Source organism: Neopsephotus bourkii, unplaced genomic scaffold (genome assembly GCF_033783945.1).
Source record: "Neopsephotus bourkii isolate Nb327-2 ecotype Australia unplaced genomic scaffold, CSIRO-AGI_Nbou_v1 NB_1765, whole genome shotgun sequence".
Lineage (NCBI taxonomy): Eukaryota > Metazoa > Chordata > Aves > Psittaciformes > Psittacidae > Neopsephotus > Neopsephotus bourkii.
Genome location: NW_026902239.1, coordinates 846,242 through 863,114, shown reverse-complemented (window position 1 = coordinate 863,114; position 16,873 = coordinate 846,242). Strand labels below are relative to the sequence as shown.

Here is a 16,873-nt window from a genome sequence, read left to right as displayed (position 1 = left end):
GAGAGATAAAAAAATAATAACTAATATAAAAAAAAGGCTAGACTTTCAGCTTTAGAGGGAAAGGAGGAGAAACTGTACAGGCTAAAATAAACAGTATACTGAAATTCATAGCATTTCTATCCTAAGTTCAAATATGCAAGTTACACATGTAACTAGTAAGACTACATTACCATCAACTGTACATACAGTTTGTTTACAGACCACTAGAGATTTAAAAGTTTTAGCTTTTTTGTAAGGAGAGAGAGTTTGGGCCAATACAGTTGTAATTCAGATTTAATTTAGATGAACTTTAAATAACTCAGATAATCACTACTGTTAAAATAGAAAGCTGATATTTGTCCACAACTTTAAAAACATTTTAAGCTGGATAAATGAAAAAACAGCTCACGTTGTGGTTTAGAATGTAGAGAGAGAACACTGCTGTTACAATACCAGCTTCTGAACCTAGTACACATGCAAAACAAATGCAAGTACACCTGTGACTTGAGAAGCACTAGTCTTGATCCCCAACAATAAAACAGAAGAAAAAACCCCAACAGTTGGAAGAGACTTTTACATTATTTCCATACATACTTTAATCATGAAGGCTCTAAATGATACCAAGCTAACAACTTACTGGTCAACTGCAATGAGAAACACTAAATTAGATGTGAAACAGGATATTTGTTGTTTCTATAACCCCTGTAAGCAACTCTGCATCAAATACTACAGGAGAAAAATACAGTGCTCATTTTTCATTTGAAATGAGAAATTGTGTTCAATGTCTTTCAAGATGTTTATTTGGTTTAACCTGCCATAATTTATATTATTTCAGTGCTATTATTGCCAGCATTATTCTACCACAAGAGTTTACAGGTAACTAACTGTAATATATAAATGCAATTCTAACAAATAGAAAAAACGTAAGTGCTGATATACTTACTCACTGGTTGTTCCAAATGACAGTCTAAAATTAGCACCATGCATTGCTGCTCAAAGGAAGAGCAGACTGACAGAGAAGAAAGATTTCTCGTTCCTCTGTCCAAGGGCTGCAAGGTCAAAATAAGACCCCTACAAAAACCATACAACAGCCTCCATCTTGAACAACTAAATGTTACTTAAATTGTATTTTGTGGAATACTTTTATTTTTTCTTAGGCTTTTCAGACATTAAACCTCACATTTGTGGGCAGATTTAACATTAAATGTTATCTGTTTTTCTGAGTGTAAAAATAGTCACCTTGAGGTTTTTTTTTTTTCTCGTTTGCATAATTAGCTTCATTGTTTTCTCTGATTGTTTTCATCTCCCCAACAACTTCCATGAGTAGCTCTTTAAAAGAGCAGCTGCAAGCTTTACCAAGACAGGCATTGCTGGGACACTAATGATGCAAGGAATCAGTTGAGGAACAGTGAACTGCCAAGGGTCATTAAGAATTCTTCTCCAGAGGAAGTACCTCTGTGCCCCTTTTCTACTGTCACTTCATAGCTCTGTCAAACCCAAGTAAGGTACAACACCATAGTGTTGCTGTATTCATTGTGTCTTTCCCAGTGAAGAAAAGGAGTTAATACCATCTCTTTTAGTTATTATTAATTACTTTTCATGAGATTATTTACTGAACAATAAAAAAAAAAAACCTTCTTAGAAAGGGACAGGCATAAAGTAGGACAGTGTTTGAGCTGATGATGTTTTCTTAACACCAAAAAGTTATGGATTCCACAGTAGGAAAGCAAAAGCCTTTTGTCTGAGGGAAGGGTGTAGACAGATGTAAGAAGTTACTTTTATTCTGAGAGAGAGATGCACATGTAGAAACTGATCTGGGAAAACTGGAATGATTTAGCGTTCTGTATTACATGCAGGACTCACTGAAGTCATTCCCCTAGACACATGAGGGCACATGAAGATATGCCAGCAAAATTACAATATATAAAGCTAAAAAGAGAAATTTGTTGAAATTTCTTGAAGTCCTGTCAGAAGCACAGTGCCATTTAAGACGTATTCCTCAACTGATAAGCTAACCAGTTCAGAACTTTACAAATAAAGCTAAGACAGGAAAAAAGTTATAGGCCAAGTCTGCATTCAAATATAACTGGTTGTACTGTTTTTGACTAGGACATGGTTAATTTTCTTCAAAGTAGCTGGTATGGTACTATGTTTCGGATTTGTTCTGGAAACAATGTTGATAATGCAGGGATGTTTTAGTTATTGCTGAACAGTGCTTGCATAGTGTCAAGGTCTCCTCTGTTTCTCACTCTGCTTCAGCCAGCAAGCTGGCCAAGAGAGTTCACAGCAATACCATATGGCATGTTCAGAAGTAAGAGCTAAGGGGAAGGAGCAGGAAGAGGAAATGTTCAGAGTTATGGCATTTACTTCCCAAGTAACCATTACACATCATGGAGCCTTGCTTCCCTGGAGATAGCTAAACTCCTGCCTGCTGGTGGGAAGTAGTGAGTAAATTCCTTGTTTTGCTTTGCTTGCATGTGTGGCTTTTTACCTGTTAAACTGTCTTTACCTCAACCCAGAGTTTTCTCACTTTTATTCTTCCAATTCTCCCCTCCAGTGGGATGAGGGAAAGAAGTGGGTGGGGCTGAGCTGTCTACCAGTGTTAATCACAAGATCATGGTTTAACAGGTCTCTTAAAAAAGAAAACCAAAAAACCCCACATTCACATGTTTCAGCTCTGACAGATGTATTACTTTTAATATGGCTTGGTACTGAAAGACTATGCAACAATCTGGTTTGGGTTTGTTTTTTTTTTTGGTATGTTTTTTTGTTTGTTCTGGTTTGGTTTTTACTTACTGTTAGAAGAATGAAAACATCTTTTGACTTACGGAACTTGGGAAGCAGGAGTTTGTGCAAATACATGTATGCTAAGTAGCTTCATATTTACAGAAAGTACTTTCTTCAATACAGTTGTAGTAAGAAGAATCCCAAAACATCCTGTTCATTTAGAAATGCTTTCATTAAGTCTTCTTGTAATGAACCTCTATCCCCTCGTGTTACTATAAAATAGGATAGATAGCATAAAAGGTCTGCATTTAGGAATGTAGCTTTTTCTTATTCAGACCACCAGACAATATCTATGAACATTTTAGTTCCCACTACTGTGTCACCTACAGCATCAATTCTCTCTACACTGACAAATAATCTGTCATTTTATTCTGTTTTATTTAAGATTAAGTGCTTTGTATACTGACTTAGTTACTCATTAAAGCACTTGAAAACAGTAAGTCAATTGCTTGCAACTGTGCATCTGAATACAGACGAATCCCAGGAGACTGGGCACAGTCACGTTAAACAATTTAACACAGAGGAATACATCTAGGGGAAGGGTCATACCGGTGAAGCAGAACTCTTCTTACTGTACTCTTATAAACACTTGCTCTAAAACAGGTGTGCAAGGGATGAGCAACTCTGTATAACCTTGTGACGCAATATTACAGGAATCAAGTATCTTTTCACTGTAACAGGCTTTCTACACCATTGTCGACCTGCTTCACATCATCCAGTGTACACATCACAGGAAAGTTGTAAGATTAAAGAGACTGCAGAAGAAAGCTTTTCTTCTGAAGGCAGAAAAAGTGTCTTACACCAGACAGACAGAACAAACAATTTCTTACTCAAGAGGACAATTAGCCATGGAATTTTGCAAGGAGAAAATACCATGCAATAGAGAGTTCTCTGATCTGGGAGAAAGGCCTAACAACAGAGAGTCAAAGTCAGGCTGCTCAGTATACAAATTAATCTCCCATTATCAATAAGCCACTGGAAAAAAGTACTAGATCTATGTCAGAAGCTGAAGAAAGCAGTCTTTAAATCAAGATCTGCAGTTTTTCTAGAAACCACATATAACCAAATGACAGGTACTGAGCCTTTTTTTTTTTTAAACACACACAAAAAAAACACAACAAACCACAAAAACCCAAAGGGAAAACAAAAATAAAACACACAGAAAACAAAACAAAAACCTTGAGAAAATAGAAATAATTTATGACATAAAATCCTGACCATGCAACAGGATGGTTCCTGAAACAAAACAAAAAAAACAACAAACAGGAAAACAAGAGATCCAGACACACTAGACTGTGGAAATTTCCCCTGCATCTTGCATGGCCTTGGCCACATCCAGGTTCATGCTCTCCTAGTCTCTCTCTCTCTCTCTTATTAATGATAGCCATAGAGTTTTACTATAATACACTCTGGTAAACTGTTTCTCCCAACTGTCTCACACTTCCCTTCTTCAGGCACAAGTACCTTCTGTTAAGCACAGATCAAGCTCTGATAGATACCTCTACTACCATTATAGGTATTCTCTTTATTATCTTAGTAAGTAATTCATCCTAGATAAGACCAAGTTCTACAATCCTCTTCCTTCAAAAAGATGAATTAGGTACTGCAAATATTTCAAGCTTCCCCAAAATAAAGCTTAGCTAGAAACTCCGTAGGAGGCAAAATTGCAGCAAGTGTAACAGAAGAAGAAATGAGGCTCCCAATCTATCTTCAAGTTACTGTAAGTTTACTGAGGGTAAATGAACCTATAATCAATGCTTTTGCCTCAGTCAGACATGAGAAATTCATGAGGCATTCAAGAGTTCTGTGTTTAGCCTAAATATTAACTGGGCATCAATAAAGAGAAATTAGTTATAAACATTGGGACAGATGCACTGTTGAGGTCTGGAGTTGTCACTATTTGTGCGATCACAAAAATACAATGCTGGCATTGTCTGCCTGAATACAAGAAACCGAAAATCAAACACTATACAGTCAATGAACTGTTATATTCACTGCCATAGAAAAATGCCCCATGTAGAGTTTTCAAGAGATCTCACTTCATGTCAAAGTCCTCCGGTGCAAGTTACAATGAAGAAAACTAGTAACTGATATTTAACTGACTCACAAATGAGGTGTATGTCCCCAGGTGCTACAGTAAGTAAAGCATTTACTTTCTAAAACAAAAGACCTTCACATGCTGCTGTTGGAAAAAGCAGATTTTGTACTTCTGTTGATCTGTGGACTTTGAAACATTTACTGCTTCCTACATGTGGGATATGCAGCAGTCTGTAGATCATAATAAACAGCTTGTGTTTAAAATAATGCATCTCCTCAGATACCTAATCTGAAACTAAATATTTGCTGCTTAATGAACTGACACACCAGGCAAAAAACTAGGAATAGGGGGTGAGGGTGGTGTGGGTGGGTAGGTGGAGAAAAGCATTCTTCCAGCAAAACCAAAGTCAATCTCTTCTTCACTGACTGGGGACGATGCATGAACTTGCTTCATCTTTTTCAATCAAAGAACGAACTCTCACTCAAATTCTGGAAAATATACGTATCTGTTCACTCTGGCTGATGATGCACAGTCCACTCAATTGTAGTAGACATTTAAAACAAATAAAAACAAAACAAAACAAAAAAAGCCCCTTATGCTTTGATTCCTTTAAAAAGTTTGCGTACTAACACAACTGTCTTGAAAATAAAGGGATTTGCTAGTGCATTTACTGATGTACAAAGACTGAGGTAGTCACAGATTTAGATAACTGCAGACTGGAAAGAATAAAACTGCTCTATTTGATAGTGTTAGAGTACTAAATTTTCTCGCAGTGACAGTGTCTGAACAGTGACACATCACGAATATTCAACAAAAGTGCTCCCTGATGAAAGCACAATTATTTTAATTAGTACTTTTTTGAGGGTTCACAAATACAGTACAGCACAACCGAAGAATGCAAGCACCTAAGTCTACAAAACTTGCCATGCCCACTGAAAAACTACAAGACATACCTGATTACTGCTTTTTGCAGCAGAGTTGGTCTGAGCTGTATTTGAAGAAAGGGAATCAAAAAAGGCTTGGTCAGCTAATGAGTTACCACAGGTAATTCCATCTTTTGGACCTTCGGTTATAATCTGAAAAAGTAGCAAAATATTTTTTCATTAATCAAATGATGCAAATGATGATTTGGGACAGTAAGTTTAGAGGACCAAAAGCTAGTAGACCATGAGCTAGCCAACTGAAGACAAATATGGTCATGTGAGCCAGCATCATCTCATCTTCTCCCTTCACACACACACAATCTTTCAATAAACATGGCATTGGTGAAGGAAGGGAGGGACATGCCTTAAGAGGAGGCTGCAGGAATTACAGCCAGGGTCTTCACCCCACTGGCAGCCTGCAGACATACAGACACTGGGCTCTCCAAGAGTGAAATGGATTCCAGTCTTTGCACTGAGACCCCCATTCCATTCCCAGCCCCATATCACTTGTCTTTAAAACAAAGATCAGATCAACACACAACAAAGAGAAAGCAAAGGGCCTCAGGAAGAATACAAACTGAGTAGTCTCCGATTTTAGGATACCATATCCTGACCCCCAGAAATGGAATTCCATTCCAGAGATTTATAAGCATGCAGCAAATCAGCCACAGAAACACCAATGTAAACATGGATTACTCACTTCACTTCCATATCTGTATCTTCAGACAGGAAAACAATAATTATTGGCTCACGAGGCCCCCAAACCAAGAAGCAGACTAAAATAGCTCACGTTCTGCAGGTCACCAGTATTTGCTATAGATAACCTCCTGTTGCATTTCTTGGGAAATGATTAAGAAGCACAGTAGCTTGGATGGCATGTTTGCACTGGTCTCCAAAGCCAGCTATAGCTGCTCAATAAGATTATATATTCTAAGCCTTAACACTGGAACTTTTATGTTTGTGCAGTACAGTCTGATCAGTGAACCAGAGGTTAGCTTTTTCAGTAGTTCTGCTTTCTTAGTGCAGAGCTGTGTAGTCACTTACCTCAACATAATCTGTTGGAACAAGTCCTCTCTCACCTTGGCTGTTTTTTCCTTCTAACCAGCCTCCACCGACATCCTAGAAGAAGTAATAATACAGAAATAGTTTTGCTAGACAGATCCCACAGCATGCTTCAAACAGCTCAGGAGGAAGCACTGTCTTGCTGTCAAATGCAATGTTCAAAATGCAGTTGTAACTGCATGACCACGAACAAATTCACTTAAATCTGCTGAAGCAGCAGATACTTATTTATATAGAACACAGGGAGTTCTTGTTTCACACAGCTACCATCGACTTTAGACTTAACAAATGTAAGGGTGGAAAAAGGTTGATTTTCAGCTCTTTATGAAACCAGTCAACTGTCTGGACACAGCCTGCATCAAAACACAGCTATCAGAATGCCAATTCCAAAGCATTACTTTTAATTAACAGATTATAAGGAAACAAGACCCAAGGAATGAAGCTGTTGCTAATACGTGTAAAATCTCTGCTTCACTTATTGAAGATACAGAGTTGTGTGGAGAGTGGGAGCTATAACCCACAAAAATATTAGGGAGAATATTAAGAGGCACATGCCATGCAAGATCTGGAGACACTCTAGTTTACGTGAATTTCAGAGGCAGATCTCATGCTCTAAGTTAGGACAGAACTAAGACAGTTCACATCTGACCTCTGTGAGACATCCTGCTATTTGGTTGTGTTTTGTTCTGGGTTTTTTTAAACAAATATCCTACATACACTAAGCAGCTCAGCAAAGTCAATTCCAGGACAACTTTATTACCAATAAGCCAGTTCTGTTTTAAATCAAGCTGTTCCTTAAACACATTGTTACGGGTCAAGCTAACTCACAGCTGAAAACTGGAACCATATATACTAGACCACAGTTATTGAATTTCAGGTTCTTAATTTGTTTTTTAACAGATGTATTTGTTTATTCATTATTTTGTTCTTTAACTTGGAAATTTTATGTAATCCTCCACACAGTAAGAAGTCTGCTTATGTATTCAAGATTTTAAACAGTGAAGATCAATCAATTATTAAAATAAGGAATTCATTTCCTTTTTCTTATGTATCTGAAAGCTTACACATAAGAACACAAACAATGTGGCACCTCACATTATAAATTCAACTAGCCTGATTAACTGCAAGAACAATGACATCTTCAGCCAGAAGTCATATTTGCCATGCTACACTTCAGAGTGATCATCAGTGGGCTTTCATGACTTACGCTATTGCCATCTAAACTTATATCAAAAAAGATCAAGAGCTTTTGTGGCAGTCCATGTCACAGCTCAATCACGGACAGCAAAAACTAGAAAGTTTTACTTGCTTTTAAGTAACCTTAACGCAGAGATGTCTTGTTCAGCAGGAACTACCTTAAAAGTGGTAAACTATTTCTTTAGTCCTACTTTTGTGAAACAGCATTAAGCTCCTGAAGCAACTTAAAATGTTACCTCTGCCACAGTATATCATACTATACAAGAAAGTGCTGGTTCTATTACATACCTGCTTCAAATATTTAAGGTCAGTGGAACTAAAAATTATAAGAAATATACATGACTAGGCTCTTCAAAAAATTAGTTTATTCTGCATAACCCATGCTTCCTATACAACCAGATAAATAAAACCTAGCAGCAAGATCAGGTGGGTTTTGTTTGTATGAGTTTTAAAAGGACAGTCTATTCACTGAGCCATATCAATACACAAAAACCAAAACCAGAATCAGCTAACACTTACCTTGTTACCAAGGGTAAGACTTATATAAGACAATAAAAGTGTACTCAAATTCAAACTGCACACAAATCAAATGTCAGTGCTCAAAAGTACTATTTATTTATGAAACCCCAATAGTATTTTCGCCAGTCCTTCCCTGTACCTTGTCCATATTGCTTTAATAATGAAAGGACACAAATTTAGTAACAAATTTTTGTTCTAAGTTCTTTGAACAAACTTGGAATGCTGAAGTTGTTGATTAAGAAACTCAGAACCAAGAAGGGAGCTGGCATGTCAGATTTAAATGCACGTGGCAAGCACCTGGAAGACCATATAGACACAAAATGTGGAACAGTAGGCATATAAAAAAAGACAACACATTCAGCTGTAAAGGCTACCACCATCACTAGCTCCATCCTCTGCCTTGTCACTCAGCTCTGTTCAGAGGGGAGAAAAGCTGAATAAATTCCTAAGCGCATAGGCACAACCCAAGAAGGCCCCGCCCTTCAAAACTGCCCATAACATTTGTTTCCATAAAACTGAAAATTCTATTTAGTTTACTCACTGATTCTTCAGGAAAGCCAAGGCTTTCGTCAGATGTCACCTAGAACCCCCTTTTCTTCCACCTACTAGAATTGGGTCAAGAAAGCGCACTGAAGCTGTGATTCCACCTAGGGTCTTACCGGGTTGGTAATTACGATGATCTCTCCTTCACTGACTGTCAGCTCGTTGTTTCCAGGCTCAGCAGCAAAATCATACATAACACGAGCCTGTATGTGTAAAAAGAACATAGCTGTGAGCTTTCTAGCTTCTTTAGAAAAGATTTTATAAAGCAAGTATCAGCACAACTTATTCTTAAGTAGCAGAAACAGTAAGTGGGGTAAGGCTAGACGTACAAAGAGCAACTCAGCATGCAGGAAACAAATATTTCCTAAATTTAAACTCCAAAGTGAATACTAACACAAACTTTGTAAGATGAAAATCTCCTGTGGAGTTTGTCAGAGATGATCATTATCACTCAAAGTGAAGTGCAAGGTCCTACACCTGGGTTGGGATAATCCCAGGCACAGCTACAGGCTGGGCAGAGAAGAGATTCAGAGCAGCCCTGTGGAGAAGGGCTTGGGGGTGTTGATCAACAAGAAACTAAACACGAGCCAGCTTCAGCACACATAGCCCAGAAAGCCAACCATATCCTTGTCTGCATCAGAAGAAATGAAAGAGGTGATCCTACCCCTCTACTCTGCTCTTGTGAGAGACCCTGCTTGGTGTGCATGCAGTTCTGGTGTCCTTAATACAAGGATGACATGGAGCTGTTGGAGCAAGTCCAAAGGAGGCCACGAGGATGATAAGGGGGCAGGTGCACCTCCCATATGAAGACAGGCTGAGAAAACTGGGGCTGTTCAGCCTGGAGAAGAAAAAGCTGTGTGGAGACCTCATAGCAGCTTTCCAGTGTCTGAAAGAAGCCTACAGGGATGCCAGGGAGGGACTTCATCAGGGGCTATTCAGCCTATTTCTATTCAGCAATAGGACAAGGGGCAATGGGTTTAAGTTTGAACAGGGAAGTTCAGGTTGGATGTAAGGAAGAAGTTCTTTACTGTGAGGATGGTTCCAGGCACTGGAACAGGTTGCCCAGGAAGTTGTGAATGCTCTCCCTGGCAGTGTTCAAGGCCAGGCTGAAGGGAGCCTTGGGCAACATGTTACAGTGTGAGGCATCCCTGCCCATGGCAGGGGGGCTGGAACTGGGCGATCTTAAGGTCCCTTCCAACCCAAACCATTCTATGATTATTTTCCAGGAAGATTCACAGTTTAAAACTGGCTGTTCTCTGCCATATCCAGAACTATCTGTACAACCTTTTCTAGGAAAAGGAAAAGTTTCTAACTTCCAATTAGAAAGCAAACAACCCAATTAATCCCCACCCCGGCCCCCCCAAGACATTCCAACTCCAATTGGGTAAAGTGAACTGTTTCAGAGAGCAAGCAATTCACAAAAAACAAGTAACTGCAGCTGTAAGTAACCACTACTGTACATAAAAAGTAGTACATAAACTGTTTTGAAATTTGCTGTACACAGGAGGAACTATGCAAACGCACAAACAGTGAGAGCAGGCCTGTTACATATTGGCTTGAGGAGGAGAAGGAAAAACAAAACCAACCTCATGGAAGTGCTTAGACATACAAGAGCTTTGCTATATACTAACTACTACACTACATAAAGAAATGTAGTGTTTGAAACATGGACAAAGTTGTTTAACATTTAGAAAACGGTTCTACTTTATACAAAGAATTATGACATGGCCTAAAATTATGTTCCCAAACATCTTTTAATTGTCTGCTATTCAATTCCTTTTCAATCTAAAAGTAGAGAAAGCTCTCAGGAATTAGAGGGACTGTATTTATTTTCTCATAAACTGTTTAAATGGATTCAGAGAGCAGCCACATGTTTTTTCCCCCTTGACTCTTAAAGGAACATCTAGAATCAAAGTTTTAGCTTTTCATTTAAACAGCGTGTAAGATAAACTTTAAACCTGACCACAATAAACCCTCTATCTAAGCCTCTCTTCCTCTGAAAGAAAACTCACACTAGTAGAACTTATAAATTTAACACCTTATTATTTTCACTTCAATTCTTCATGTGCCCTAGAAGTAATGAATACATTATTTTATCTGATTGATGCCAATGCTTAAGTATCAAAAAGAGCAGAAAGAAAAACAAGACTATAGGTCAGAAAAGGAAAACAGAAATAGACAACACTGACAGCTATAACAAAAACATCAATACTCAATGTAGACTACATCACAGCCCTTATTTCTTCAGTTCATATAGAATTACAATCAGCAGAAAATTTACTTCAGGAAGCACTCCCATTTCCCTAGCACATTTTGAAAAAGGCAAGGCTATGGTCTCCTCTTCACCAGGTAGACATACACTTTAGTTACCTCAACTCACACAAAAAAAAATAAATCCCAAAACCAAGCAAAAGAAACTAAATCCAAGAAAAACAATTTTATACTAGCATGACTAACAACATTAGACACTGTGTACAGCAATGAGATCCTTCTTGTCGGGTCAGGGGAAGGAACAAAAACAAACCTAAAGCCTAATTGTTTCTGCCATGAAGATGACAGCAAAATCGTGATTTCTGTTGAAAGCAAGCTATGTGATAGGAAAAATGTAAGTCCCAAAAGACAGACATTCACCATCAAACCCTGCTTGCCCCAAAACTGCAGGGTCTTATGATTCCCATCTAGACATCCCTTCTTCTGACATAAAACCCGAAAAAGCACAACTTCTCCCCCTCCCCCAGTTATCATGTGGAAGTACTTCTGGCTGATCAACAAACACTTTAAGTCAGTGTAAACAGAGCCAAGCAAAAATTTGTATGTTGTAGTTCAACTGACAAAGCTAATCTGAAATATGTGCATAACAACTCAATCACTTGGTCTTCTCCACTAGAGAAGCACAACACTGCAGAAAACCATGTTCCCCAAATACTCTGAATGTTTACTTGCATGAAAACTTTTCACTCTGAACTGAGGCTTTCAGCACTTTGAGATCATGTCACATAAAACCAAGATGAAGAAAACTGTTTTCTTTCTAGCAGTAAAGCAGGCCTCCATGCAAATACAAGACTAAGCTGCCTTACTTTACTTAAAAAGTAAACCAATCAGCATACTTTTTGAAATACAAGAACATTTTACATAGGGGGTAATAAGTGCCACCCTCCAGGCTTTTCCCCTCAACACTAGTAGATGAAGGTGTTAAAACATGTCTTTTTACAGCAGGTTACTAACACTTATCCAGGTCCTGCAAGTCAATTTAACACTCAGATGCTAAACATCTGAACCATGGCAAAAGCAGCTTTCTTAATCAGGGAGCCTTCTTAGCTTTCAAGTAGTTCACCATAGTATGAAGTTCTTGCTTTTATCCATGAGAATGATGCCTGCTCACCAGGACACAGGCAGATTTTACCAGCACTGAGGAAAACTCGCAAAACATCCCGAAGTAATGACCAAACTGGAAAGGTAAGACATATTTATGTGTAATAAGAGAACAGATACAAATACTAGGTTCTCCAGACACAGCAGGGAAATAAAGTTACTCAAAGATCTGGAAGTATTCAGATTGTAGGGAAGGAAAACCAAGAGAGAGACACAGAATTTAATAAAGCCATTGTGCCAAAGCCTATCTATTCACCTGCTCCAGATGTCTCACATGTTGCTAAAAAAAAACCAAAACAAACAAACAAAAAAAAAAAAACAAAAAATCCCCAAACAACAAACCAACTAGAAAATGGGAGAAAAGTTATAAACAAAATTTATTTTTGCCTTAATTCAGTTTAAGAAACTGATAATATATAAAAAGATTCACAAAACTGCAGAAATAAATTATTACAGAACATTGAGCATTTGAGCACATCTGTAACTTGATCCATATACTGATGTCTCAAATACATTCCTCAAATTTTTTGCTGGTATTCTCTGTAACACTTGCTTTTTTGGGCTCACTTGCCTATGTTTGGGAATTCAGTGCCTAAGAACTCATAACAAATAAGTTTTGATGCTACTCTCCTACTGTTTAGGTTTAATGGGAAAGTAGTATGAACTCCACAAATTCTAAAGTAAGTGAAACTAAGTCCCTAGTTGTTTTCCCCAAATTTAATAAGTGTAATGTTAGAAAACCCTTTAGCCTTTCCTTGGGCAGAGGCATCAGCCCCAACCCTATTCAAATTCTTGACATTCAGTAACAAACTACCATAAAAAGGAAAAAGGTTTGGTTTTGCAATGAATTTTTTCCTACTTGCTAGCCACAAATATTACATCTAAGTAGCAGATCTGGCTTAGAGTTAAATTTTTACCATTTACACAAAATAGCATTCAGGCATGGAAAGAAGAAAGCAAGAAAAGGATTTCAGCTCCCAGGCACTGCAATTCATGCATCAAATATTAGGTCTAAGCTTAAGAACATTATGAATATTTATAAAATGGGGATCTCTGACAAATTCCAAAGATCACAGAATGAAGACCAAAGACAACTTCTTCAAAACAGTATCACAGTATCACAGTATGTTAGAGATTGGAAGGGACCTCAAAAGATCATCTAGTCCAATCCCCCTGCCGGAGCAGGAACACCTAGATAAGGTTACCCAGGAACGTGTCCAGGCGGGTTTTGAATGTCTCCAGAGAAGGAGACTCCACAACCTCCCTGGGCAGCCTGTTCCAGTGTTCTGTCACCCTCACTGAGAAGAAGTTTCTTCTCAAGTTTAAGTGGAACCTCTTGTGTTCCAGTTTGTACCCATTGCCCCTTGTCCTTTCATTGTTTGCCACTGAGAAGAGCCTGGCTCCATCCTCGTGACACTCCCCCTTTATATATTTATATACACTAATAAGGTCACCCCTCAATCTCCTCTTCTCCAAGCTATAGAGACCCAGCTCCCTCAGTCTTTCCTCATAAGGGAGATGCTCCACTCCCTTAATCATCTTAGTTGCCCTGCACTGGACTCTCTCCAGCAGGTCCCTGTCCTTCTTAAACTGAGGGGCCCAGAACTGGACACAATATTCCAGATGAGGTCTCACCAGGGCTGAGTAGAGGGGAAGGAGAACCTCTCTCGACCTACTAACCACCCCCCTTCTAATACAACCCAGGATGCCATTGGCCTTCTTGGCCACAAGGGCACAGTGTCTGCTCATGGTCACCCTGTCGTCCACCAGGACCCCCAGGTCCCTCTCCCCTACACTGCTCTCTAACAGGTCGTTCCCCAATCTATACTGGAATCTGGGGTTGTTCCTGCCCAGATGCAGGACTCTACACTTTCCCTTGTTATATTTCATCAAGTTATTCCCCGCCCAGCTCTCCAGCCTGTCCAGGTCCCGCTGGATGGCAGCACAGCCTTCTGGCGTGTCGGCCACTCCTCCCAGCTCAGTGTCATCAGCAAACTTGCTGATAGTACACTCAATTCCCTCATCTAAATCATTGATGAATATATTAAATAATACTGGTCCCAGTACTGACCCTTGAGGCACTCCACTAGATACAGGCCTCCAACTAGACTCCGCCCCATAGACTACAACTCTCTGGCTTCTCTCCTTCAGCCAGTTCACAGTCCACCTCACTACCCAATCATCCAGACCACACTTCCTTAATTTGGCTGCAAGGATGCTGTGGGAGACTGTGCCAAACGCTTTGCTGAAGTCAAGGTAGACCACATCCACCGCTCTGCCATCATCCATCCACCATGTTATTTCCTCATAAAAGGCTATGAAATTGGTCAAGCATGACTTCCCCTTGGTGAAGCCATGTTGACTGCCCCTCATAACCCTCTTATCCTTGATATGCCTTAAGATGGCACCAAGGATAAGGTGTTCCATCACTTTCCCAGGAATGGAGGTGAGGCTGACCGGTGTACAGTTACCCGGGTCCTCCTTCTTGCCCTTTTTGAAGACGGGAGTGATATTTGCTTTCCTCCAGTCCTCAGGCACCTCTCCCGTTTCCCAAGACTTGGTAAAGATGATGGAGAGCGGTCTAGCAATGACCTCCGCCAGTTCCCTCAGCACCCGCGGGTGCATCCCATCTGGACCCATGGATTTATGGATGTCCAGATTGCTCAACTGGTCTCTAACCCATTCCTCATCGACTAAGGCAGACCGCTCCGTTGACCTGACTTCATCTGAGGTCTCAGCGGTACAGGGCTCTTCAAGACTGCCTCCGGCAGAGTAGACAGAGACAAAGAAGTCATTCAGTAACTCTGCCATCTCTGTATCTTCTGTCACCAGGGCACCAGTCCCTTTCATCAGCGGGCCTACATTGCCTCTGGTGTTAGTTTTACCTGCCATGTATTTGAAAAAGCTCTTTCTGCTGTCCTTGACCCCTCTCGCCAGCTTTAATTCCAAGGAGGCCTTAGCCATCCTAGCAGCTTTCCTACATCCTCTAGCAGCAGCCTTATATTCTTCCCAAGCGGCCAGCCCTTCCTTCCATGACCTGTAAACTCTTCTCTTCCACTTCAGCATACCCAGCAATTCCCTATTTAGCCACGCAGGTCTCCTGACCCTCTTCCTTGAGTTTCTATGTGTCGGGATGCTCTGATCTTGAGCTCGGAAAAAGCAGTCCTTGAATGTCAACCAACTATCTTGGGCCCCTTTACCTTCAAGCAGCCTAGCCCATGGGATTTCCCCTAGCAATCGCTTGAAGAGGCCAAAGTTTGCCCTGCTAAAGTCCAGGGTTGCGATTCTACTTGCTATTCTACTGACCCTACCACACAAGATCCTGAATTCTACCATCTCGTGGTCGCTGCAACCAAGGCAGCCCTCAACCTTCACTCCTTTGACCAGACCCTCCTTGTTAGTGAGGATGAGATCCAGCAGCGCTCCCCTCCTGGTTGGCTCATCCACCATTTGCATGAGGAAGTTATCATCCATATACTGGAGGAACCTCCTGGACTGCGGCTGGGTTGCCGAGTAGTCCTTCCAGCAAACATCAGGGAAGTTAAAATCCCCCACGACGACCATGGCCTGTGACCGTGAGGCCGCTCTCAGATGCCTGTAGAAGGCCTCGTCAACTTCCTCACCCTGATCCGGTGGCCTGTAACAGACCCCCACAACAGTATCGCCCCTGCCAGCCTGCCCCTTAATTCTCACCCACAGACTCTCAACTCGCTCATCATCTGTCCCCGGACAGAACTCAACGCATTGTAGCTGCTCTCGCACGTAAAGAGCAACCCCACCACCCCGCCTGGCTGGCCTGTCTTTCCTGAAAAGGACATAGCCCTCCATGACTATATTCCAGTCATGTGAGCTGTCCCACCACGTCTCTGTAATTGCCACCAGGACATAATCTCCTGACTTAACACAGGTTTCTAGCTCCTCCTGCTTATTTCCCATGCTGCACGCATTTGTGTACAGACATTTCAGGGAGCAAGCTGAGCACACCGATTTCACCCTAGGATTAGAGGGGGCCTCCCAGTCTTCATCAATTCCAGAGCGCTGTCCCACTGAGGCAAGCCCAGCTACAACCCCATCCCCCTTCGAATCTAGTTTAAAGCTCTCCAAATGAGCCCTGCTAATTCCTGCCCCAGCATCCTTTTGCCTCTGTGTGATAAACCTTTCCCACATGCCACTGTCCAAACTGGTGCCCTATAAAACCAGCCGTTATCAAAGAATCCAAAGCCCTGCCTGAAGCACCAGCCTCGATGCCAATCGTTTATGGACTGAATTTTCCCATTCAGTCCCACATCATCAGTGGAAGATGGAAGGAGTGAAGAGAAGATCACTTGAGCCCCAGAGTCTTTCACCATCCGCCCCAAGGCCCTGCAGTCTTTCTTCATCCCCCTCAGACTGCGGGAGGCAGATTCCCCCTCACCCGTCTGGAAGACCAGCAGCGGGTAGTAGTCTGTCGGGT

The 16,873-nt window shown here is 40.7% G+C and overlaps 1 protein-coding gene across 2 annotated transcripts in view; it reads right to left on the bottom strand.

The window, feature by feature from the left end:
- SNX9 (sorting nexin 9) overlaps positions 1 to 16,873 on the bottom strand; it is a 66,890-nt gene that overhangs the window by 33,243 nt on the left and 16,774 nt on the right. For both annotated transcript variants that reach the window (XM_061378275.1, XM_061378274.1), the window contains exons 2-4: positions 9,165 to 9,251; positions 6,772 to 6,846; positions 5,758 to 5,880 (exon numbers count right to left, since the gene is read on the bottom strand). In XM_061378275.1, the coding sequence (XP_061234259.1) occupies positions 5,758 to 5,880; positions 6,772 to 6,846; positions 9,165 to 9,251 (285 nt within the window). The remainder of the gene's footprint in view (positions 1 to 5,757; positions 5,881 to 6,771; positions 6,847 to 9,164; positions 9,252 to 16,873) is intronic.